At 35.5% G+C, this 24,897-nt stretch overlaps 4 protein-coding genes across 8 annotated transcripts; 1 reads left to right on the top strand and 3 right to left on the bottom strand.

The window, feature by feature from the left end:
- Window positions 1–375: 375 nt before the first annotated feature.
- On the top strand, window positions 376–10,954 carry LOC112747491 (protein ENHANCED DISEASE RESISTANCE 2-like). 2 transcript variants are annotated; one of them, XM_072217449.1, is made up of 22 exons: window positions 427–1,044; window positions 1,375–1,449; window positions 2,029–2,161; window positions 2,519–2,572; window positions 2,734–2,799; window positions 3,069–3,172; window positions 3,711–3,778; window positions 3,855–3,971; window positions 4,079–4,119; window positions 4,212–4,312; window positions 6,065–6,160; window positions 6,505–6,569; window positions 6,780–6,851; window positions 7,421–7,576; window positions 7,805–8,031; window positions 8,134–8,173; window positions 8,287–8,543; window positions 8,779–8,823; window positions 8,910–9,050; window positions 9,513–9,608; window positions 9,746–9,847; window positions 10,395–10,954. In XM_072217449.1, the coding sequence occupies exons 4-22, from the start codon at window positions 2,519–2,521 to the stop codon at window positions 10,500–10,502; spliced, it is 1,956 nt and encodes a 651-aa protein (XP_072073550.1). In that variant the 5' UTR covers window positions 427–1,044; window positions 1,375–1,449; window positions 2,029–2,161; the 3' UTR covers window positions 10,503–10,954. The 2 variants fall into 2 exon arrangements, with proteins under 2 accessions (XP_025651309.1, XP_072073550.1); XM_025795524.3 differs by lacking the exon at window positions 2,029–2,161 and having other exon boundaries at window positions 376–1,044.
- A 704-nt stretch (window positions 10,955–11,658) lies between these two features.
- Window positions 11,659–13,539, bottom strand: LOC112747492 (UDP-glycosyltransferase 73C11-like). Its single transcript, XM_025795526.2, has one exon. The coding sequence runs from the start codon at window positions 13,295–13,297 to the stop codon at window positions 11,795–11,797; it is 1,503 nt and encodes a 500-aa protein (XP_025651311.1). The 5' UTR covers window positions 13,298–13,539; the 3' UTR covers window positions 11,659–11,794.
- Window positions 13,540–15,267: 1,728 nt separating this feature from the next.
- LOC112747488 (disease resistance protein RGA2-like) lies at window positions 15,268–19,605 on the bottom strand. The gene is made up of 2 exons (XM_025795521.3): window positions 15,939–19,605; window positions 15,268–15,539 (listed from the first exon to the last, which is right to left on the bottom strand). Exons 1-2 carry the CDS (start codon window positions 19,381–19,383, stop codon window positions 15,532–15,534), a joined length of 3,453 nt encoding a protein of 1,150 aa, XP_025651306.1. The 5' UTR covers window positions 19,384–19,605; the 3' UTR covers window positions 15,268–15,531.
- A 932-nt stretch (window positions 19,606–20,537) lies between these two features.
- Window positions 20,538–23,365, bottom strand: LOC112747489 (protein LPA3-like). 4 transcript variants are annotated; one of them, XR_003174901.3, is made up of 10 exons: window positions 23,205–23,365; window positions 22,919–23,098; window positions 22,632–22,679; window positions 22,475–22,514; window positions 22,264–22,364; window positions 21,789–21,981; window positions 21,501–21,715; window positions 21,276–21,424; window positions 20,934–21,074; window positions 20,538–20,804 (listed from the first exon to the last, which is right to left on the bottom strand). XR_003174901.3 is itself a non-coding variant. In XM_025795522.3 (10 exons), exons 1-9 carry the CDS (start codon window positions 23,271–23,273, stop codon window positions 20,936–20,938), a joined length of 987 nt encoding a protein of 328 aa, XP_025651307.1. In that variant the 5' UTR covers window positions 23,274–23,365; the 3' UTR covers window positions 20,538–20,804; window positions 20,934–20,935. The 4 variants fall into 4 exon arrangements, 2 of the variants coding, with proteins under 2 accessions (XP_025651307.1, XP_072073549.1); XR_011872663.1 differs by having other exon boundaries at window positions 21,276–21,367; window positions 21,617–21,715; XM_025795522.3 differs by having other exon boundaries at window positions 21,276–21,393; window positions 21,617–21,715.
- Window positions 23,366–24,897: the final 1,532 nt, after the last annotated feature.

Below are 24,897 nucleotides of genomic sequence, written 5' to 3'. Positions count from 1 at the left end.
ATGATATTTTATTTAATAAATATTTGAAATTTATAATAACCATAGACATAAACTAAAACTCTAAAAAAAAAATAAAAAGATTAAATTTATGTTGCTACAAAAGCTTATAAATTAGTATAAATAAAAAATTCAAGTAATTCTTACTCATATTGCGTTGAAATTTCTTCAATATAAAGTTGAATTCAACTGGAAAGTTGAAATCATTTTATTTTAATGTTGTTATTTTGAATGGCACACAAAAAGGAAAAAAAATAAAAAATAAAAAATAAAAGGAAAATATTTATGAGTACGCCAGCTCCATTCAAAAACGGGCGAAGGAGAAGTGTCACGGCGCCAACTCGCACCTAACCACACGGCCCAATAGAATTGTAACACGTGTCCACCATTCTCTTGTCACACCGTATTCTAACTTACGTGGGATCTCTCGCTTGTGCTCCGTAGAATCTTTCCCTCAAAAAATTTCCCAATACTCTCTTTCTCTCTCTGCACCGTCTCTGCTCCGATACGTCGTCGTTTCCGCGCTCCCATTCACCACCTCCGATCCCGGATAATCGGAGCCGGAGAAGGAGGAACAAGAACCTTCCAGAACAACTCCAACTACTGTAACCTGTTCACCTCTTAGCGCCAATGCTGAATTCGAATTTCTTCGAGTCGTAATTACTAAGCTCTCTCTCGCGATTCCGAAACTGCGACTTCTGAATCGCCGGTACCGCGATCCTCCGTCTCCGGCGCCGGAGATGACTCGCCACGTCACTTAGCTCGCCGACGATCTCGCCGAAGCAGAGATTCTCGCTCACTCCAGCTTTCGGCTCAACTTAGAATTACTTCGAATATTTTTACACTTATATATTAGTCTGAATTTCGTCTTCGTTTTCGTGTTCGGCGTTGTTGGTGTATAAAACGATGTCGTCGAAGGTGGTGTACGAAGGGTGGATGGTTCGTTACGGCCGAAGAAAGATCGGACGATCGTTCATCCATATGAGGTACTTTGTGCTCGAGTCGCGCCTCCTCGCTTATTACAAGAGGAAACCGCAGGATAATCAGGTGATTTCACAGTTTTAACTGAGTTTGATTTTGATTTTTTTTGTTTGTGCAAAAACAATGATAATTTTTTTGAGCTAGGAGTTTCGGTTAGTTTATCTCTCTGATTAAAATTCGCAGAATTTACTTTATAGAAAACTTTATTCTCTGTTCTGTGGAGGATAAGGGGTGGACATTTCAATACTTGCTTTTCGACATTTATTTTTGGTTTGTTTAGTTCTTTGTGCTTTCTGAATATTTTTTTTTCGGTGGCTTTTGCTCCTTTATGGGAGAAGGCGTGCTGGTTAAAAAGCTTGGGAACTTGAAACTGTTTGTTTATATTGGTTTTGTTAGGTTCCTATTAAGACACTGCTAATTGATGGCAACTGTAGAGTGGAGGATAGAGGTTTGAAGACCCATCATGGACATGTGAGTTTTGGAATTTTATATTTATGATAGTACTCCTATTATTGTAATATATAATATACAATATACAATATAATAATAACAACTGTAATATAGTTAGCCAACATATAACAAATGTTAATGGTAATCTTAATTGCCATGAACTGTGCTTCCTGAGTATTAAAAAGATTGGTTGTATATAAGTTTAATGCTGCTGGGAAATGGAATTTGCAAAATGGTAACTAGTGAATTGGATAGCGAGGTGATGTGCTGGACTTATTTATGATCTGTTATGCGTGCAAATATAGCTCATAAAATACCAAATGGCATGTAAAACAAAGAAAAGTGAAAGGATCCTCTGGCAAAATTTTCTGAGTAATTGTAAGTGTACATAATTTGGAGTTGAATGTGTAGGACTGTTGGTTGCTGTTTAAACATCCACGCATTCACCTTTAGAATCCATCCAAAGATGCCAAAGAAGTGCCTAAATATTAGTAGCATACTTGCGACAGGCTTGTCTTGTCTGTCCCTTTTCCAGCTATAACCTTTGGACCTAATTGAAGTAGTTCTCCATGTTTTACATGCATAAACAATATTCACCAGACAAATACCCAAAGCCTACTTCAAATGTATCTGGTAGCTGGACAGTCCAAATGTAACTGTGCAGTTACCTTTGAAATTGGAGAAACTCATAAGGAACAAAAAGACGGGCATATGCAGCTGGAAGATATTATTTGTATGAATTTCTTAATCCTCTTTAGCATTATTATTCTGATTAAGATCAAAGTCTTCAGGATTAGTATTATTTTATATTCTTTGTTTGGATGCAGTGAGCTGCATGTTTCATCAATATAATGTGCTATCTACCAACTTTTACAGTTCATGAGTGCCCATTTAGTGTCATAAGAGGTTTATGTGTTTACTTGTTTGTCCATTTCATTCAATGACCAGATTATCCATATATTGGGCAGTAAATTGTTTTAGTGAACAACTTCAGAAGACGTAATTATATATAATCATTTGACCATTAGATCATATGATGGGTTATTGTAGTCCTGTTTGTCCATATTTATTTATTGATATGTTTGTGCAGATGGTTTATGTTTTGTCAGTTTACAACAAGAAAGAAAAGTACCATCGAATTACGGTGAGTGGGTTTTTACTCACATTTATATAACTGGCATTTATGTATTCCATAATTACGATGGAATATTTCAGTATGCCACCTTATATTCTTTATTATTTTCGTTTTAATAGTTTCGCTCCCTTTGTGCGTGTAAATATTGTGTTGGCTGGTTGTTGTTGCAGATGGCAGCATTTAACATCCAAGAAGCACTTATCTGGAAGGAAAAGATCGAGTATGTCATTGATCAGGTCTGTTTCATTACATTGTAGTAAATTTGGAAAATTATTTGTATTTCTAAAATCTAAATTTCTGGTTTGTTTTCGTGTCTTCCTGATCTATGTTGACTCGTAACATAGGAAGCATTTCTTGATACATGACTGAAGTGATACATTGTATTCTTAAATCTGTAAATTTGTCATAGTTGGTTGTGTCGTTCCTGTTGTGTATGTAAGTTGACACTTCGACCAGAACATACTTTACTGAGTTGTAAGTCTATGCTATTGAACTTCCAATGCAGCATCAAGGAGCACAACCATCAAATGGTAATAAGTATATTTCTTTTGAATACAAATCTGGGATGGACAATGGGAAGACAGCTTCTTCTTCAGATCGAGAAAGCCAGTAAGTATTTTGTGCTCTGCCTTCTATACTTAATTGTTTTTGAAAAATGGCAACATTAAAGTTTAGCTTCCTTTTTGTGCCATTGTTTCCTAATGTTGTGATCATTTGCACTATCTGTCTAAGCTCATTTCAATGTCCATTCTTTGGTGATGTTATTCAATAATTCAATGAGACATTACATATGCCACATTTAATAACTCTCTCTCAGGATAGAAATACGAAGACATTGGGAAACATAAAAATCAATTTGGAGTAGGAGATAGATACAAAATCTTACATCATGTCTTTATTCTGGGATAAAATCTGACTAATTTTCTCTCCACCGAAAAACCTTCTATCTTGTGTTTGGCTTTTGACTCACTATTATTTTTGTTGAGACACATATTAAAGACAAAAAAAGAAAAATGACTTGTTTGCTGACACTTTTTCTTGCACTTATGAACCAATAGCTTTACTATAGTTAGTTATGTGTTCCCAGTGTTATTTGGAATAACCTCCTGTGTATTCAAAATATGCAATATATTCTTTTACTTAACAGGTTCAGTGCTCCAGAGGATGAAGATGAGCCTCATCCAAATTTGTTAAGGAGGACAACTATTGGAAATGGTTTGCTTTTTGTCCCTTCAGCTGATGAACTTGAGTTACTCCTGCTTCTATATTTAAACCTCTTCTTTTTGAGCAGGTCCTCCAGAATCAATATTTGACTGGACAAGGGAAATAGACTCTGATTTGTCAAATCAGAATGTCAACAACCAAGCCTTCTCAAGAAAGCATTGGCGTCTTTTACAATGCCAAAACGGTTTGCTACTTTAACTTAGATGATACAGCTATTTAATGCCTTGGTGACATTAAATAGAAGTTATGCAATAATATTTTTAGTGCTCATCATTCTTCTGAAATTGGCAGGACTTCGCATTTTTGAAGAACTTCTTGAAGTTGATTACCTTGTATGTTATTTCCTGTCTTTATCTCTGTGGTGTACCTTTACCTTTTAGTGTTTTAGGAAACATAATCATCCTAACTTTTCTTCTTTATGCAGCCAAGGAGCTGTAGCAGAGCTATGAAGGCAGTAGGTGTAGTAGAGGCCACTTGTGAAGAAATTTTTGAGCTTGTCATGAGCATGGATGGGACGCGGTTTGAGTAGGTGTCATGCATAGTTAGCACAAATTTTTCTTTATTCTTATTAAAACAATGTGGCGTGCACGCGCACACTAATAATATACTGTAGAAAATAACCCATACTGTATTAGAGCCTAACAATGCTAACTTCCTTTTTATTCCCCTATATCACACACAACTATGTGCCTTTATTTGTGGCTGTTGACATGTATTGTTTGACAGGTTGGGGGGGGGGGGTGATATGATGGAAAGGAGAGGGCCTTTAGGATTGACAATACAAATTGTCATTTCATCTAATGCAACATTTTTAGTTTCTACAAGTTACCTTATCCTGGACAGTGTTGTGCCAAGCACCAGAAAGCATGTCTGAGATTCTGAGGCAAGGCTCCAGATAAGTCAACAAGTCCTGGCACCTTAGTAGTTGAGAGATCCATTATCACTTGCACTAGGAACTCTTCTAGTGGCCTATTAATAACAAAAAAGTATCTCTAGAAACACATGCATCTAACTTAGTGACTTCAATTCTGAAAGGGGAATAATATTTTCCTTTATTAAGAACTAGGAGCAAATTGGGCATTCTTGGAGCTCGCATCACATTCAGCTGCTTCTATATTTATGCACAACTGGGAATATCGGATACTTTTGTTCAGGTGATTAGTGAAGTGATGATAACAAAAAGATGAGCATATAATATTAGGAAGAAATTGTTTGGGTGAAGTATGGAGCAACGCATATCGTGAAGTTGATTGAAACTTCTGTAAAATGCTTTGTTCATGTGAGGAGGAGAGCTGGCAAGCCTGCAGAGGCCCTAGAGGCCTAGACCCTAGTGTAAAAAAATGGATCAAATTGACGATGTCCTATTAAAAATTACCCTAATCTAAAGGAAGGAATTTATTGAATGTTTTTGATGGCCCTGATACTTCCATTTGGTTCTTATGAGGCCGATGTCTTGTGGCTTAGGGCTTCATGTCGTTATGGCTGGCAGACTGTAAATCTTTGAAGATCGTCACCATTATTGATGCTATTCTGTGCAATGTGTGAGAGGTGCAATTTTGTTGGATCTTTCATTTCAAAGGCCAGAAAATGATTAGTTTGTTGAATATCGTGTATGTACTAGCCACTAGGCTATACTGTGCTAAAGAATATGAAAGCATAAATTGAACTGTGGAAGAAATTAAGCTAGCAGGATGCTAGACATCACACTTTTCTTTCAGGATATTGTTCTGGTACCAACTAGGGGTGTGGGTATACTATGCCATAGTATATGAAAGCATAAATTGAACTCTCAGAGAAATTAAGCTAACAGGATCCTAGACATCACACTTTTCTTTCAGGATATTGTTCTGGTACCAACTAAGGGTGTGGTTTGTTTTTCTGTCGGTGGAAAAGTATTTATTGTATGAAAAGAGAAAAGATAAAAAGAAAAGTGATATGTAGGATGATGAATACCTAAATATTTAGGTGGCCGACGAGCTAGAATCTTACCATTTGGGTTTGCTATCTGTGTAGTTTTCCATGAAAAGCAGTAATAATGGTTATCGTATAATCTATATGCTTGTTTTTGGATTAAACTGGACATAATTGCATGTTATATGCTTAATCTTTTAGTTAATCTCATTGAAGTAATGTTTAATATTATGGCTTAGTAATCTCCAAGGCCTGAAGTTTTACTAGATTCCAGTGGATTTTCTCTTTGGACCTTGTGCTGGATATTCAACATCCCAATGCTCAGTTGTGAAATTTTAATTGCCTCATTATTTTGCATGCCTGCAGATGGGATTGCAGCTTTCAACATGGTAGTTTAGTTGAGGAGGTTGATGGGCACACAGCAATTCTTTATCACCGACTTCAGCTGGACTGGTTCCCAATGTAAAAATTTCTTCTTCATGATAATTTGTGGTTTGTACTGAAGTAAAATTGGTCAATTGTTTTTTGCATACAGGAATACAAATATCATTACAGGAAGTCCAATTTACATGCTTGATAAACTGTTCTGTTTCAATTTTATTGACATTTATTTATAAACCTAAGTTCAGGTCTCTCATCAATATTTGGGTGGTTCTTTTTTTGTTTTGTGGTGTCTATCTGGATTGTTCTTTCTTCTTTGTATCTGTGAGAATATGATTTAGTACTTTATGAACAATAAAAAAAATGGTTGCATTTGAAGTTAGTAACTGTACTACAAACCCTGTTTGTTGTGTTTATCATGGCAGGTTTGTGTGGCCCCGTGATCTTTGTTATGTACGTTACTGGCGACGAAATGATGATGGAAGTTATGGTAGGCAATTTGGATCTTATTAGGAATTCCAAGCACGCTAAAGTATGGTTTTGGTTGACTAAACAAACACAAAATTAAAGTAAATAGTTTTGTTATACTTGGAGCTCAAAACGTTGCTTTAAGCAATTAGCTATTAAATCATTTAAATGCTCCTTAACTAGTGGCTTACAGTACTCATTTCGAGTTTCAATTAATGTTTTTTTCTTGTAGTTGTTTTATTTCGCTCTAGGGAGCATGAGAACTGTGGTCCACAACCAGGATGTGTTCGTGCACATATTGAGAGTAAGATTCAACTCTTTCTTCCATTGTTCAGTTGGACTGATCCACACTATCAAGGGTGTATCAATGCCCGCAATTTGTTATGAATAGGACTGTGCATATGGTCTGTCCATGGTTTTCTTTGTTCTTTATTCTTCTTTTAAATGTTGGTGCCTCTTTTGACTTGTGTGTCATAGGCTGCTCAGATGCAATCTTGCGTATATTTTTCATTTATTTTGATTTTTTTAACCTTATTGCACTTTCTATTCTCTGCCTTTTCCCTTTCCCTCATGTAACAATATTTATTTTCCAATGAAAAAATTAAGAAAGGAATTTATTTTCTGATGGAAATAACTTCAGAGTCAGAAGCAAGCATTTTTAATTATTATCAAACTCATGCTTCCTCTCGTGAATCCTAAAACCAGTGGTATTATGTTGGGGAATCTATCAATTGCTTTTACAGATATCACTAATTATTAATTCTTTTTGAATTGAAAAGATAATTTTGATTCAATTGCGTGATGCATCTCATCTAAAATCACAGATGAAAAAGCATGCCATTTTTAACTTTAGGTCTAAACTGATTTCTGCAGGTGGTGGATTTAATATTTCCCCCTTAAAACCTCGCAATGGGAGGCCCAGGACCCAAGTACAGCATCTTATGCAGATTGATCTGAAGGGATGGGGTGTGGGCTATGTATCATCTTTTCAGCAGCATTGTCTCCGTCAAATGTTAAACAGTGTAGCTGGTAAGTTGCCTTGTAGGTGGTTTGTATTTATCATAGAATGGTAAATGTTTTGTTTCTGTCACCATTATTTTATTTCTATTTTTTATATGCTCTCCTTTTAGGTAATCTTTTGGTAATAGTAGGTTGCATTGGGGAAGTTGTTCAATTTTAAGTCTCTTTATTTTGTTGGCAATTCTGTGAGCAATTAGTTCTAAAATGCTCCACAATGCTGCCAATTTCCCCTTCCAGGGTTGCGTGAATGGTTTGCCCAAACAGATGAAAGAAATGCCCTCCCACGAATCCCTGTAATGGTAAATATGTCCTCGGCATCAGTTTCTTCCAAGAAGAGTCAGAAACCAAATGAAGCTCATCCCAATTCTCTTGATCAAGTTAATGCTGCAGTTAGAAATTCTGCCTTGATGGATGAATATTCTGATGAAGATGAAGATTTTCAAATCGCAGAATCTGAGCAAGAGGTTAGGCTTGCATTCTAACATCTACACATTTGGCATTTGGTTCACAACTTCTAATGTCCTTTTCCGCCATCCCCCCCCCCCCCCCCCCTTTTAATTCTTCAGGCTTACCCAGGCGGTCTTGAGAATGATATCAAAAGAACAGGTGACTGCTTCCTATGCATCATTTCTTTAGATAATATTATAGTCATAAGGATAATTTTGTGCACTTAGTGGACCCTGGATAAAATCTAATCATAATGCTTTCTGGAACTGAAGTCTTGGAAGAAGAACCAGCAGATGAAATTGACTTGTCTTCATTTTCGGGTAACTTGCGTCGTGATGATCGGGATAATGCTCGTGATTGCTGGAAAATTTCTGATGGAAATAACTTTAGAGTCAGAAGCAAGCATTTTTGCTTTGACAAGTCCAAGGTTCCCGCCGGAAAACATCTGCTGGATCTTGTTGCTGTTGATTGGTTCAAGGACTCAAAAAGGATGGACCATGTAGCTAAGCGTCAGGGTTGTGCAGCACAAGTGAGTATTAATAACACACTGTTTGAATTTTGTTTACATGACAATTTATATGTAGGTTTGTCATTTTATCCTGATGTGAAAAAATAATCTACAGACCTATTCTATGATCTCTGTGTCGTTGCATGTATGAAAAATGTACTTGTATAAATTTTGCAAACAATTTATTTTGTTATAATACTTGTTTATTGTTATCCTTTGGTGACTTCGCTGACAAAGGTTTTTTTGGTTCATGTAGGTTGCATCAGAAAAAGGGTTTTTCTCCATTATCTTTAATCTTCAAGTGGGTTTCCTTGCTTCATATGTTTCTACTCTACGATTTAATAATTTGGAGTTTTTCAGTAAATTAATGATCACGTTTGGTTGTAGGTGCCTGGATCAACACACTATAGTATGGTATTCTATTTTGTGACAAAAGAATTAGTTCCTGGATCCCTCTTGCAACGCTTTGTTGATGGTGACGATGAATTCCGAAATAGCAGGTTGAAGCTCATTCCATCAGTCCCCAAGGTATATATAATTTTGTCATCATTACAAATTGGGCAATTTTCACTGCCTCAGCAATTCTTTTTCTATTATTTTTTTGTTGGTAATTTTTCATCCTTATATAATTGTTGTTCATTATCTCCCGTCCCCGTGTCCATCTAGCAGCAGTCTTGTGTAATAATCTCTTTATATGGACACGTTATAACATTTATATATAATACTAAAGAATATTAGAGGGCCATCAGAATTTATTGTTTTTGGCCATCAATTAGCCATTAATGATTAAAAGTGTGGGCTAAAGCATGTTGTTGGATTACTAAACTAAAGAAATTGGGTTGATAGCTAAAAGTGATGGCAAAAAACAATCAATTTTGATGGCTCTCTAGCATTTCTCTAACACTGTTATGTTTCTCTTCCTTTCTCTCTTCTATTTGCTATTATTACTATTCTTCTGCTAAAAATTCTGTCCCAACTAAAAAATTGCAGGGCTCGTGGATTGTGCGCCAGAGTGTTGGTAGTACTCCTTGTCTACTGGGAAAGGCAGTTGATTGCAACTATATTCGTGGTGCTAAGTATTTAGAAGTAAAACTTCACCCAATTTCTTGATATAGTGTTTTCTGTTCTATGTTGCAGGAGGTGGCCTAATTTCTAGTAATAAATGATCTATATACCCTTACTTGTCTGCCATAATTGTTTAATAAATTATTTTCCATCTGTAGATTGATGTTGATATTGGTTCTTCCACTGTTGCTAATGGAGTTTTGGGGCTGGTTGTTGGTGTGATTACAACGTTGGTGGTTGATATGGCTTTCCTTGTGCAGGTATGTTTCCCTATGTTGTAAAAAGTTATAGCAAGTGAACTAACCTATTTTCTTGTTGCATTCAGTGTAAACCTTTCATGTTCATGTTGCACAAGATTAATCATGACTTTGATGTTACATATACGGTTAAATCTTGACCATAGTATAACGACTGGACTTGAGTAATTAATCTAACATTATGTAGACTCGCCAATTAATAACAGACGTGCCCCCTTCACCATTTTTCTTTTAATTTTTCAATTTCATGTGGCTTCATCCTTAAAGGCTGGCGGTTGTAAATAGTTCCTCAAGTTCAGCAATATTATTGTTTAGTTTCTTACAATTTTTCCTGTCATCTTTTTCGGTAGCCCAGTTACATATTATGCATGAGATTTTTTGCCTAGTCTAGTAGTCTTTCGTCTGAATCAGTGCTTAACCATAGCAGTAATTTTGACGGTGAATTTGTTGACTCTTTTTTTTGGGTTAAATTAGAGAGGTTTTTGACTGTTCACTTACAACTTTTACCATTATACCAAATAGGAGTGACAAAATTGTTGTTTATTGTCAGGCAAATACCCCTGATGAGTTGCCGGAGAGGCTTATTGGAGCTGTTCGTATCTCTCATCTAGAACTCAAATCTGCCATTGTTCCAAAACTTGATCCGGATCCATCATAACTGACCAAGTCGTCTCTGTTGTTCCTTCATACAAAAAAAAAAAGGATCATTTGTCTGCAATCTGCTCGAATACCATTTTTTTATAAACTGGGATGTAGGTTAAATTCTTTTTTCCCTTATCTGTTAGGGTATTAATTCTTAAAAGGAAATTTCTCTTTGGTGGTTCAAAAGAGAGAGAGAAAAAAGGGGTTTTGGGGGGTGTTGTTTTTTTGGGGGGGGGGGGGGGGGGGGTGTTGTCAAGCTCATAGGATCTGTAATTTCTCAACGCATTGTTATTTAGGGGTATTTTATCAGCTTCAGGTATAAACTATGAACATATATAGTAGTCGTAAACTTGTGTTTCTGCCCACCTTGAAGAAAGATGGAAATGACCATCTTTGTACAAGAGTAAATCATCAGCTTCATCCATTTATTTGTATTTTGTATTATAATAGGAATTTTCTTTGCCGAAATCGCTCGTTCCCTTTTTGTTTTATTTGTTGTTACTATTATTTATATTTTTTTTTCTGAGAAATATCCTGTTACTGTATTTTACATGTTCTATCATTGGAGTTTCTCCTTTCCAACCTTATAGGACCCTAAGGTCGCAATTGTGAGAGTTAAGGCCAAAGTGGTCTTGAAGATTGGTAGTGGTGGTACGTAGTCTTTGATATTCTAATTGCACCCGTTATGTCCCTATGATTAGTAAAAGTGCACTATATTTGTCTTTATCAATATTTGATGAAGAAAAGGCCAAAGGACTAACATAATATAATTTTACCAATTTTAGAGATTTAATTAGTACAATTAAAATCTTTGCAACGACTGTAACTTCAAATGTTCAAATATTATACTTATTTTTTCTTTGGATGTGCTTGGCCAGGAAAATGTGGCGTGTGAAGAGAATTGAAAAATAGCATTTTAATGACAAATATTAGGTGATTAATATTTTTTATTTTTTTTATATTTGTATTAATATTAATTATTTTTTATTTATATTAAAAATATTGGTTTTGTATTTACTACTTTTTATTTTTGTTTACAGAATATATATTTTTTAAAATCTTTTGAACGTAACAAAATCACTTGTGATACTGTTCCGTGAACGGAAATAAGAGCAAGATTGTAGCTGTCACCGCTAAGTGAAAATTCGCGTTCCTCTTTGTACAACTCAAAATACGTAAGTCACCCAAAAATATATATATATAAATATACAATACGTATATGGACTAAAAAGCCCGCGAGAGTTTAGCATCTATTTAGGGTCTGAACAATGTAGCAGAACCACACTTTGAGCTAACAGATAAACAATCCTAGACCCATGTCTTATTGACATAATCCTTAAAAGCATCCAAAGCAGTCACTGAGCTCCTGGGAAACCCTTGCTGAAACTGTGCACCAAGATTCTCAGCCCTCTTCTGCATTTCCTTATCACCCGTCAACTTCTCTATTCCCTTGATCACATCATCCTTCTTCAATGTTCTTCCCAAATCATCAGAGACCATATACCCCACCTTAAGGTGGGCCACAACCAACTTGGCGTTATGGTATTGGTCACCCCTAAAAGGCCACGCCAATATGGGCACCCCAAGCCCCAATGCCTCCACGGTTGAGTTCCAACCACAATGCGATAGGAACCCTCCAGTTGAAGGGTGACTCAGTATCAAAAGCTGTGGTGCCCACCCACGTATTATCAAACCTCTATCTCCAACTCTCTCATCCAACCCCTCAGCTGAGTACCCTTCATCATCTTCTGGATTAGACAAACCGGGCCTCAAGCCCAACATAGCACGTGGAGGGACCGATTTTCCAGAACCAGGTCGGAGCACCAATATAAATGGTTGACCTGATGACTCCAGTGCTTCACTAAGCTGAACGTACTCCTCCACCGTAGGACCCACCTCAGTCCCAAAAGAAACATAAAGCACCGATCCACGTGGCTTCGAATCTAACCACTGGAGAACACCATCCTCAGTAACACTAGATTTCCGGTCCGACCGGAATTCCCGGTCTCGCAGAACTAAACCGGCCGAGTTCCAATACTGCTCCGGCAGAAGCGGCCCGACTCCCCATACCGGTTTTCCGGTCTGGTTCGCCATGTAGTCCATAAATGGACGCTCCATTTCTTGGCACGTGTTGAACATCAACGCCGTTGCTTCTCTTGTCTCCTCCATCCACATGGGTTCCTCACCGGGCTCAGGTGGACCCATCCTTCGAAACCCCCGTCCGCCGGGAGGAGGCGGGAAATTGTCTCCTAAGCCAGGCGGTGGCAGTGGCGGCCTCCGCTCCTCTCGAGGCCGTCGTTTGAGGTCTGTATCAGTTAGCGCAACCGAATAAGGCATCCCCGGGAGAATCCGGGTCTCTCCGGGTTTCAATTCGATAGGGTACGCCTTCCACTTGGCATGCTCCATGGCGGAGGCGATGGCTCCGGAGGTGAAGAACGCAACCGTTGGAATCCCGTGTTTCACTAAGAGATCGCCGAACCACCTCGTCATCATGACGTCCACAACTACACATGCGGGTCGGGTCGGATTCGAAGGCGAAAGAAGGAGCTTCTCGAGGCCACTACTTAGGTGGCCGTGAGCATGATGAGGTGGATGGATCCTTGGCTCCGGATTTGAGGCCGGCTCCGGCGAAATCTCGGCGACTCGGATGAGTGGGTGTTGGCGGAGTGAAGAGGGAACAGAGGAGGCTACGTTGGAGGTGATGACTAAGGTGACTTGGAAGTTTCTAGAAGCCAAGTGTTTGCAGAGCTCCATGCATGGGAAGAGATGGCCTTGGCCGAAGAATGGCAGCACCCATATTTCTTTCGTCATTGTTATCTGAAAGGTAATCAACGTGTTTGTTTAAATGCTTAAGTGAGAATTGAAGACAAATTATGCAACTGTCTTGTGTGGTTTTTATATATTCATTGCTAGGAAACTTGACTTGGTGGTGAAGAAAAGAAAGAGTTGAGTGGTCACATAAGAAGTTTCTTGCTTTATTTGACTATTTGTTAGCTATTAGTATCACTCAATTTTGTCAATTTTATTTGGATCGAGGATTTTTTTTTTAAAGTGAAAAAAATTAATAAAATTAGAAAATAAGAGTCTAATTATCGTTAAATTAAAATAATAAAATTCATACATATAAAAATAATAAATTTAATGATAATCCGTTAATTTATTATTTTATCACTTTTTAATAGTGTGTATGTGAATGATTTGATAGGTGTTAATGTTTTCGCTTTTTTATGCGCGTGTTTTTGACTTTCGTCACACTTTGGTTTTGGGGATGTCGGTTAGCACTTTGAACCGTTATACAAAGTGGATATTTGTACAAAATATTTCTAGAATCTTATGTGTTTAAGGAACTATTTCGGTGCATGGCCCATGGCATAGTAAAGAAAAGTGAAGCCGGATTGATTGAGTGCACACAAGCATGCATAATTTGATGAGAGCCGTGAGAGGCCTTGCTTTCTTGTTGAACAAGGTTAATTAACTAAATGATCTATCATCACTGATGACGTCACCATAAATTCGCTGACAAGGACATCAGCGGAAACAATAAGGAATGAAAAGCCAAGTTTTAGTCATCATCATTTACCACCATAATATACAGTGTAATTTTACCTTCTTGACATAATATTTAGGGATGCATTGATTTATAATTTACATTCTAACATATTAAAAAGGTCAAATATGATAAGAGCAAGTATTTAGTTAAATTAGCCTTTATCTTATTTTTGATATTGTATTTGTGTGACATAACAGTGGATTATTATGACAGGGTAATACAACTTTGCTGCCACTCTCTACACAAGGAACTACCCATAGCAGAAACTACATCAAGATGCAGCTGGTGATTTGATCAACTCAAATATATAGTGACTTCCCCAACAGGTAGGCGGCATAATCATTCTAGATTTTTGAAGTTCATATATAAGTAGTAGACTGCAAAAATAAACCACACAATCCTGCATAAACTTCATATATTCAATTATAGCAAATCAGATTTTACATTCTTAAAAGCACCACTATCATTGTTTAGATCAATTTTATGCGGTAATTGCTTAGTTATGCCTAGATACGTAATGCCATGTCAAATTGATCAACAATGAAAATGCTGATTTTTCTTACAAATATTTACATTTTTCTTTCCCGAATTACAAATTAAAAATGATTTTCGTTCGTCCTCGTCGTCGTTTTAACTGAACTGTTGAATGCGGTTAAGCTCTAATTAGAAAAGAAAGGTCTTATTTTATTTTTTATTTATCAACAGCTTTATCTAACTCTCCCTCCAGAATCAGAGGAAATTATTTTCAATGTGTGTTCCAATTTCCAACACAAAAGGAAATGATTCCATTAATGGTATAAAAAAGTATTAATTTGTAATATTAAGATAATATTAATTATTTTTTTCTAATAACACCCTTAATATAAACATGCTAATTAAATAAGTATTAATTACATATGTTCATTTGTTTAAGAATTATTTTGTCCATTCATACCATATAATTTAAGAACCCACGGAATAGAGTTTTGCACTACACAACACACTAGACATAAACCAGGGTAATCTCAGATTAAGTCCCAATCATACATTGTTTCCTTCTCAAATCAATTTATATGTCAAGAAAATGTGCAATTCTCAAACTCTTTAGAAACACTTAATATAAGAGACGTCAACTTGGAGCAATTAACAGTAGATAAATATTTGTACGTCATTTTTTGTATTCTCACTTTAGACTCATCACGTTATTATCAATGGAGAATTTCAACATCACCTCATTTTCCATCAGTTATACTTAATGAAAACTATAATTTAAATTTATGTGAAATATTGGTAGTATAACATTTATAGTTACAAACATCCAACACAAAATGCATAGTTTGCTTACTGGTTTGGAGGAGCAAACCTATCATAAAATTGTAATTGCTTAAAAAAAATCATAGTAAGAATTCTGATCAAAACACATAGCCATCAATAGGAGCAACATAGAAGTTCTAAGCCATGCTTTCACCTTCCTAAGCCAAGTTTACATTTCTTCAAATCGCCACACTTCAGTCCATCAGATTCCTAAGTATGTATATCAGAAAAATGGAGAGCTTAAGTTATATCATAAATCAAACATCAACACAATAATGCAATATATTTATGTATAGAAAATAAATATTTGATGCCAGATTAATTCCTAAAAATAAAAAGTTACCACCCGTGTAAGATTCATAGACAACTTTGTACTTTTCCTATTTCAGCGAGTGAAGTGTGAATTATGTAGCATCCGAGTTTTATCTCAGAAAGTAATGAATATTTTGAATTGATTAATAAAAAAATAATATTTTGGATTCTTAAGAATGAACATGCTTTTGCTTGTAATGCTTGTAGGATCAAGCTCAATTTAGAAGGGCATGTGCTTTTATTTTATTCTGCAACTACAAAAATGGTGGAGCAAAGTAACTTAAGTACTGAATTTACCTTCCCAATTAGAGAAAGTCAGATCTGGGTAACTCGCTGCTATAGTGGGAATCACCCAACAATTTTCTCCAAGATCAACATTTGGAATGTGCTTAATCCATTTCCAATCCTTCCCTGTTTCCTTCTCGAATTGTTTCTGTATGCTAGGACAATGTACAACTGTCAAACTGTTTAGACCATTGAACCATCCAACGCTTATTGGAAGAGACTTCAACTTGGGGCAACAGGCTATGTATAGTGACTGAAGAGTCATGGTACTACCCCAACAATAAGGTAAACATTCTAGATTTTTGAGCTCATGAAGAGTTATTGATTGCAACATGGGGGGCATGTGTTGTAAATCTTCTGCTAATGCTACCATTTGTGGACAGAAGGAAATGATTAGATCCTTGAGGGAACTAAGACTTTGAAAACCTGTGGATAAGCCTTTGAATTTATCACATTTGAAAATTTTTAGTTTTTGGAGCGACTGTAACCCAGTTAACACTTGATCTGTTAATGACTCCAAGTTGTGGCATCCAATTATATGCAACTCTTGAAGGGCAGCGTTGTTAGCTAGTTCAAGTGGAAGTACTTCCATTTTGCTCTGGTGATGAATATGGAGTTGTCTGAGGCGACATAGACCTTGAAGGGTCCCCTTTGGAAACGAAGCCAACTCTTGATCATCATGAATTTCAAGGATTTCGAGACAACTGAGACTATGAATTGAATCCATCTGAACTTGGTTGGGGCTCCTTGTTGTAGAAGGGCATTGAGATAATAAGATCTCTCTAGAGAATAAATCATGACCAGATCTCCTCCGTCCTTTTGCTATACATAATTTTCTAACAGATGGAAGGGCAGGGAATGTCAATCTTGGACATGCAATAACATTCATTTTGGAAAGACCTGGGAACATGTCACCTCCTTCCTCTTTTGATAACCCTTCCAAGTTTGGCATGCAACACAATTCCAAACACATTAGAGACTGGAATCCTCTGGCTACTCCCCCATCATAAGATTCATCATCAACATATCTCAAATTATGCATACAACATATTGCAAGTATTTTTAGAGATGGTAATCTCCCCAGTAGGGGGAGTTGTTGACTATACCAGCAATCCACAAGTTTTATGGAACACAAATTCTTCAAGTGAGGATTGCCCATCCATTGTGGGAAATACATACCTTGGTATCCTCCCACCCCTAAATCTATGAGCTTTGGATGAGGTTCCAGGGCTTCGAGAATCTGATCAACATTTTGCAGCAACTTAGATTGCTCATTTCTTCCCCATGACAATTTCAACACGTCTAGCTGCTTACCCATTAAATTGGCTTCCTTGGCATCTGCTGCATTTGTTACTCTTTCCAGGTTCTTAATGTGGAGTTCCCCTCTGAGGCATAATTGTGCTAATTCATCTAACCTTAGCCCTTTCTTCTTACCTACTATGTAAATATTCAAGGTTCTCAAAGAATTCAACTGGCCAATCTCATTAGGCATGTAAACCAACGACCTGCACCCCCTTAAGTAGAGATGTCGAAGAGCTTTTAGGTATTTCAGATGGCGGGGCAACCGCCGGAGGCTTTGACAATAACTGAGATTCAAAACCTGCAAATTGCATAGGCTACTTGTGGACTCCGGAAGTGTTTGAATTGAAGTCCCTCTAAGATTTAGATACCTTAGATGGTTGAAGGGAGTAATTAGTGGTAAATGCAACATATTTAATACATTTGCATACCCCAAATCAAATGCTCGCAAAGATTCAAGTGGTCCCAATATCTTCGTTGAAGCCAAAGCACAATTTGTCTGTCGGAAGTGAAATGTCCTTAAGGATCTAAATGTGCAAGCAGAAATGATTTGGTTCCGAGCACATGGCCCCATCGTGAGATGGCGAATTCTTTTTGGATGTTCAATGGGCATCTCATCATTTACAATGCAACACAAATCACCCATAACATATTGGGCGAGGTCATGAAGTAGATCATGTATTTTGAAGCCCCTAACTTTGCCAAGATCATCTTTTTCAATGTCTTGAAAAAATGATGCCCAGCATAGTTCACTAATTATCTCCTCAGCTACATCTTCAACTGCCATTGTTCCTTCAGATGAGACGAAGCCATTTGCCATCCAGAGATGAACAAGTTCATCCTTTTCAATCTCAGCATCTTTAGGGAAAATAGCACAAAAAGAAAAACACTGCCTTGATTTTAATGGCAAGTTCAAGTAGCTTAATCTCAGAGCAGGTAAGATAGAGTTTTCATCTTGTGGCAAATTCCAAATCTCATTGTCCTTGACATATAGCCATTCTCTCTCTTCTCTTTTAAACCTCAGAAGGCCTCCAAGAGATTTTGCTGCAAGAGGTAGCCCTTTACACTTTTTCACAATCTCTTTCCCTATGGCAACAAGCTCCACGTTTTCCCCTTCATCTAATCCGAAAGCCCGTTGTTTGAACAATGACCAACAATCTTCATCCGACAGAAAAGACAAGTCATGAGGAGGAAGCGTACCCATAATAGATGCAACCTTTGTGAGACGAGTAGTAACAAGAACTGAAGACCCCACCTTTGAACCACATGCAACAAGTGAATTCTTCAATCTGTCCCACTTCTCTTGATCTTCACTCCAGATGTCGTCCAGAACAAGTAAATATCGTTTGCCTTGAAGTGCCTGTTGAAGTTTCTTCTGAAGTGGATCTATATCCAAATTGCCGCTAACACTCACTGAAGCCGAATCCAAAATAGCCTTGATCATTCTCTTGAGACTGAAGTCCTCAGAGACACAAACCCAAATCTTCAAGTCAAAATGCATGGTTATCCTGTCATCATTGAAGACCAGCTGAGCAAGTGTTGTTTTTCCGAGACCACCAAGACCAACTATAGTATGCACCGCGGCACGCTCAGTATCACAAGTCTGAATCAAAGCTTGCACAACACGTTCCTTATCTTCCTCTCTTCCATAGATTTCAGGTTGAGTGATAACAGAGGAGGTTTGGCGCCACTCCATCAACTCAGCTTTCTTGTCAGTGGTTGCAATTCTCTCACACAGATGAAACATCTTCCTCTCTTCAGCAATGTTTTGTAATGTCTCCCTCATCCTTTTCATCTTATTAGCCATTCTTCTACGAAACATGGCATTTTTCAGACCGAAAGAAGAATGGCAAGAAGCGTGTATCTTGTTAAACCAGCCACCCTTTTGTTGCTGATTCTGATTTTGAAGATCATGTGTGGAGAACTCGTCAAGGATGTCATCCAACAGCAGAGCAGCATCTTGCACCTTGCGCAGCCAGTCTTTGATTGCCAAATCAGTAAACTGCTTCATCTCAGCATCAGCAAGAACAGCGCGGATGGCAGTGAAAGTGCTAGAAAGTTTCTTCAGTTCTTCATCCACGCCAATGATTGATCCAAGTTCCTTTTGAAAGAGAGAGCTCAAGTTCTCCAGCAAAACAGTGACAACAGCCTCAGCCATGATTGCAAAATTTGAAGGTGCAATGCTAGAATACTCAGAGATTGGAGTTTGTTGTGTTGTTTGCAAAGTAAACAGTGAAGCTCTTGATCATAATCACATAAACCTTATCTTTTTTCCTAGAGTTTCCAAGTCAATGAAGTCTTTCTCACAATCAACGGGGGAAATTAGAATCTAAGACTTTGTGTCCAAGACGACCCACCCTTCTTTCTACGCGTTTGGAATAAAACCATCTTCATTGTTTTGATTTCACAGTTATACCAAAATGTTATGTAATTTCAAATTAGTAATAGAATCCTCTAGTTTACACTTTTTTTCTTACATCTTTTATGAATTATATTATCAATTCAAAGCCATTTTGGCTTGGTAAAAGGTAATCTTTTCAAAGTCATTGGTATTTTTTCTTGTCAAAAAAAAAAAAAAGAACCGACTCGTTTAACCAATCAGTTCAGGTGGTTTTTACTTGTTACATAAAAGTTATTTGTGCACTAAACAACACAAACAGACAAATAAATAAAGTTTTATCTCAGATTACTTTTCAAACTAACTTGCTAGCTATGGGTGTGTTTGGATTTGCGTTGGAGAAGAGAGAAGCGCGTTTGAACTTCTTGAACGCTTCATCTTTGTGTTTGGCAAAGTTTTTATCCTCTAAACGCAGGAGTGATTTCTATGTTAAACCCACGTTTACCAGAAGCTATAAATTCTAGCTTTTCCGTTTAGCTTTTCACGTTGGATTAAAAATTATGTTGTATGTACCAATTATGTTCTTCATTATTTATATGTTTGTTTTTTTTATAATATTTTTTCTAATACTCTCTTATGCATATTATTGTTTTTTATAAAATTTCTGTTTTTTTTTATTTATATGAGTTTTTTTATTGTTATTGTTATTTCTTTTTTACATGGAATATTTGTTTACTTTGTATTATGATTCTATTAATCCTATTAGAGTACTAAAGAATATTGAAAATACTAAAAAAATATTAAAATTTATTTAAATATTTAAAATAAAATTATAAAATAACATAAAATAATTATTTAAATTCATGTCATTTTCTGTAATTTTTCACCTAAAAGTGATTTTGAATAATGTAATCCAAACAATATTTAGTTTACTACAATCCATTTTGAATAAAAATTGCCAAACATAAACCACGTTAACACTAACTCACTTTTGATCAAAATCAATTTTACAAAATCAATTTTATACAAACCTCAGTTTGCAAACTGTAATCCAAACACAAACTAAGACCGCTTATTATTTGCTAAGGAAAAAACGCCATTTCTTTGAGCCACAACTATTACAATGATTTCAGCAACCCCTTGTTGCTGATCAGTCCTTAATAAAGACACTTGATGCATTCTGCTAATACAAAATGTGTCTTCTGAAGCTTCATAAATTTGCTTTTCATTAGTCTTACTCCCTTGAAAAACAAAGAAACAAAAAAAAAAAAAACAAAAATTTTAATTGCCAATGTTACTTCTTGTCTATACAAATAACATAGTGAGTCCACTAAGTTATATGGCACAAGGACACCACCATAATTGCTTACCATTACAACTTGTAAAAATTTGAGGAAGTTGGAAGAATTTCAAGGGCAACTTCCTTTAGTGATGGCATAGTATCTTGCTGATGCACACAAATAGATTTATTACCCACATACCTCAGGACCTTCCAGGGCCCAGGATAGCACCTATGGCAATTGAAATAAACACACAAAACATAAGTGCCACATGCAATTATTAAGCTAACCAAGTCTTCCATCAACATAAATTCTATTTAATCTTCAAGCAAAACATTGAAAATTTTCCAGATTGCCATAATATTAGCCATGAAATATTTCACTCCTAAGCATGACCTTCAATTCCAACATAAAGTTAATTTTGAAGCAAACCTGAAAAGTGTTCCTCCGTTGCGGCCCTTGAAATTATGAATGTAATACACGGTTTCCATCATCGGCAGCAAGGTCTTGGTGAGTGCAGCAAGCTTTGGGTAGAAGAATGGTGGATAATCTTGATTTGTTCAAGGATAACTATATTATGGCTAATGACAGAAGGACTATGAGACATTTTAGCGTTAAAAAACTTGATAAAATCTTTGATTTTCTACATTGTGGTACCTTCTTTTCTGATTGCCATCAAACAATGATTTTGCAAAAATAGAAATAAAAGCTGGATAGGAGCAGGTACATCAAGCTCAAATATAAAATCACTGCTCAATTTTTGCAAAAGATACACCCAGATCTTATCCGATCGATTTCTCCATTGAAAATAATGAGTTTCCGTTCAGTGTTCAAGACTGCATCTCTGTACAATTCTTCCACAACAAGCATTTCTGAAATACAATGGAACAGTAGTCAAGAAACTTCTATTGCTTATATAACAATACCAAAGAAGTTAGGATCTACCATTGACATTAAAGTAAGGATAGGCTACCAAGAAGAGTTCATCTCCTTCCTTCACTCTGTCAGACATTTTTACTTTTTCAACAAAACCGAAATCTTCGAAAAATGAAGGCTTTGTCAGATAGTCTAACTTAAAAGAAGCTCCACCAAAGACTGATTTTCTAGCAAAGTCCACTTCACTAGCCTCTGGAAAAAACTGATATTTACAGGGTTATGCATAGCTGCAAGTGATGAAATTGAATCTTGACGACGAAAACACTGGCATAACAACCTCTACTGAACAAGATAAACATTTGAATGAGATAGCATTCGAGACAATAACAAGTTAATTACATGAGGAAAAAAGGAAACAATATATAAATGAGAAAGTGAAAGCATTTTGTAAAAAGTCGTAGAACAAGACACTTGAAGCTAACTGCAAAAAGTTGTATGTGTTGAAATAAAACATAAGAATGATGCTCTAAATCAAGAAGATTACTATTCTTGTTCGAGTTGCTTTCTCTGCACTGACGAAGCGATCGCAAAATTCACGAATCAATTGCATGCTCTCAGTCATCTCAATTCCACCTTCACCATCACCTGATGTCATAATGGAGGGAAAGAAATCAAATTAAAACACAGTCCAAACCAAGAATCCACAAATGATGGGGGGGGGGGGGGGGGAATTAGGAAACTGGAACATGAAGAACCTGGTACGGACGCAAGTCCTGCTGTCGGAAACTCAATCTCCTGTATAAGATTGCTGTTCATTACAGTCTCTAATAATAGCTCCTCACTTTGGTGTGTGTAACTTTCATTCTTGACTAACGAATGCTAATAGAAAAATCACTATCACATATGACTCACCATTAACTGTTTGTTATCCTTCATGGCCAATTCCACTGCAACTCTAGCCTGTTGGTTGAGCCATTAACAAAAAGACACAAATTTTTATTTAGTACTCCATTAGTATTCCCCCCCCCCCCCCCTTCTTTTCTGGGGGTTAAGTAAATTTGATATACACTGTAAGCTGCAAAAATTGGGCACAATAAATGCATACCACCACTACATTAATCCATCAACATTAAATATTAATGTTACAATTAACCAAAAGAAAAGGAAATTGATGCAGAAGGGTGAATGATGACACTTACTTGTTCCAGAAGCTCAGGGTAATCAGAAGGGAAAGGCACATCAGTGCCAATAGAGGAAGAGCCATCTCCTGAAACAGAACAAGTAGCTAATCTTCGATTTCTGGGTGCCATTGAAGAAGTAAATCCTCCAATTCTGATAAACCCACCATATTTTGGGGAAAAAGATTCCAACTTCACAACCTAGAGTCTCAGACATGCAATCAAGTAAGATGATGATTTAATCAAATTGAGTAGCTATTATTAATTTATTATATAATGTGTGATTAACTTGAAAACAGTTTCTTACAGTTGGAATTGGAAGGGAAGTTGTTGAAATTAGAGAATAAGAGAGAATAATAGAAGTGGATAAAACCATTTTGAAGGTGCACCTCTCAACTCATGCAAGAGAAAACCGCCAATAATATAGTTAGAAAGAAAAACCCGGAAAAAAAAAAAGTTAATCTGTTGAATGCTTGAATAATATTATTATATTAACAATCGCTGATAAGAGTTAAGCTGTAATTATTACAAAAATCTTTGCGTTAGTGGTTAAATTGAGACAAAAAATAAATTGTGCTGATTTTTTTATTTGTTTAAATATTTATAAAAACATAATGACATGCTCTTATTTTTAACAAATTCATATAAAAATGCATTAAAAAAATGTATGCCTAAGATGACATTTAGAAAAATATGTGAATTAAATGGACTAATTGGTTTAATCCGTTTATATTTTTCATTTTTTAAATTTTGTAACAACTTTTTTAATAATATAACCAAATATCTCAAACTTTATTTCAAATATCTCATGTTTTAGCTCAATAAACTATTAAAAAGATAACAAAAATTGGATATGTTAGTCCAATTTTTTTTTTAGTTTTTAATTAGAAAAAAATTATTATGACAAAAAAATTAGCAAGTAGACATGTTGACCCGTTTAGCCTTATTAATTTTCTATTTTAGATATTTATAAATACTTAATATATAACTAACTTAGATCATTTAACCTATAAATTAAACTTAACTGAACAGACCTAAATAGAACAAATTAGTTCATTTGACACTATTTAAAAGACTTTTATTTTAGCTTCTGTTGTTAATTTAATCTATTAATTTTATGCTACCTGCAAGCAAAAATGTTATGCGGCAAGATATTTAGCATTATTTAAAAATTTTGCTAGATTTAAAACAAAAAAAATTGATAAAATACTAAAATAAAAATTAGAGATACTAATAATACAGACTAAAATGGAGATTATTTAAATTATTATATTTAAATCCAAAAAATTAATAAATACTAAAATAAAAAATATATATTTTATAGAATTAGACATTTATGTAAGCCAATAAGATAAAATAAAATACATCATTAAACTAAATACCAATCAATATTACATAAAAATTTTAAAATCAGAAACGTTATATGCATGTCCTTATGCATATATCATATAAATCGAATTGGTTAAATTATAGTATTAAATCGAATTAATATAATTTGAATTAGTAGAAACAATATAAATAAAAATTAATCTATTTTATTAATCAAACTAATTAAAATACTATATTTATATTCTATTATTTTAATAATTTTTTAAATTATATATTTTATAAATATAGTTGATTATTTTATAATATATAACTATTTGTAACTTCTGACTCTGAATAAATATATAATAGATAAATAAAATAAATAATTTTAATTTACATTGTTTTCTACTAATTTGAACGATTTATAACATTTTTTCTACATTTTTCTTATGAACAAAAAGACAAATATAAATATTAATGGGATAAATTAATACAATGTTAACGGTCTATAACATAGCCATATTTCTGTTTGGATTCCGTTCTAATAAGGGCACATAGCAACTCCATTGAAGAAATAGTCAAGCCTGTGTATGACCAAAAAAGAGGAAATGATGACCACTTGGCATCTATTTATTAGGATTTATCCAAAACTTTGAAACTAGATTAGTCTACAAATTTTCGGTTCGGTTCAA

This window comes from Arachis hypogaea, chromosome 15 (genome assembly GCF_003086295.3).
Source record: "Arachis hypogaea cultivar Tifrunner chromosome 15, arahy.Tifrunner.gnm2.J5K5, whole genome shotgun sequence".
Taxonomy (NCBI): Eukaryota; Viridiplantae; Streptophyta; class Magnoliopsida; order Fabales; family Fabaceae; genus Arachis; species Arachis hypogaea.
This window is presented reverse-complemented; position numbering and strand designations above follow the sequence as displayed.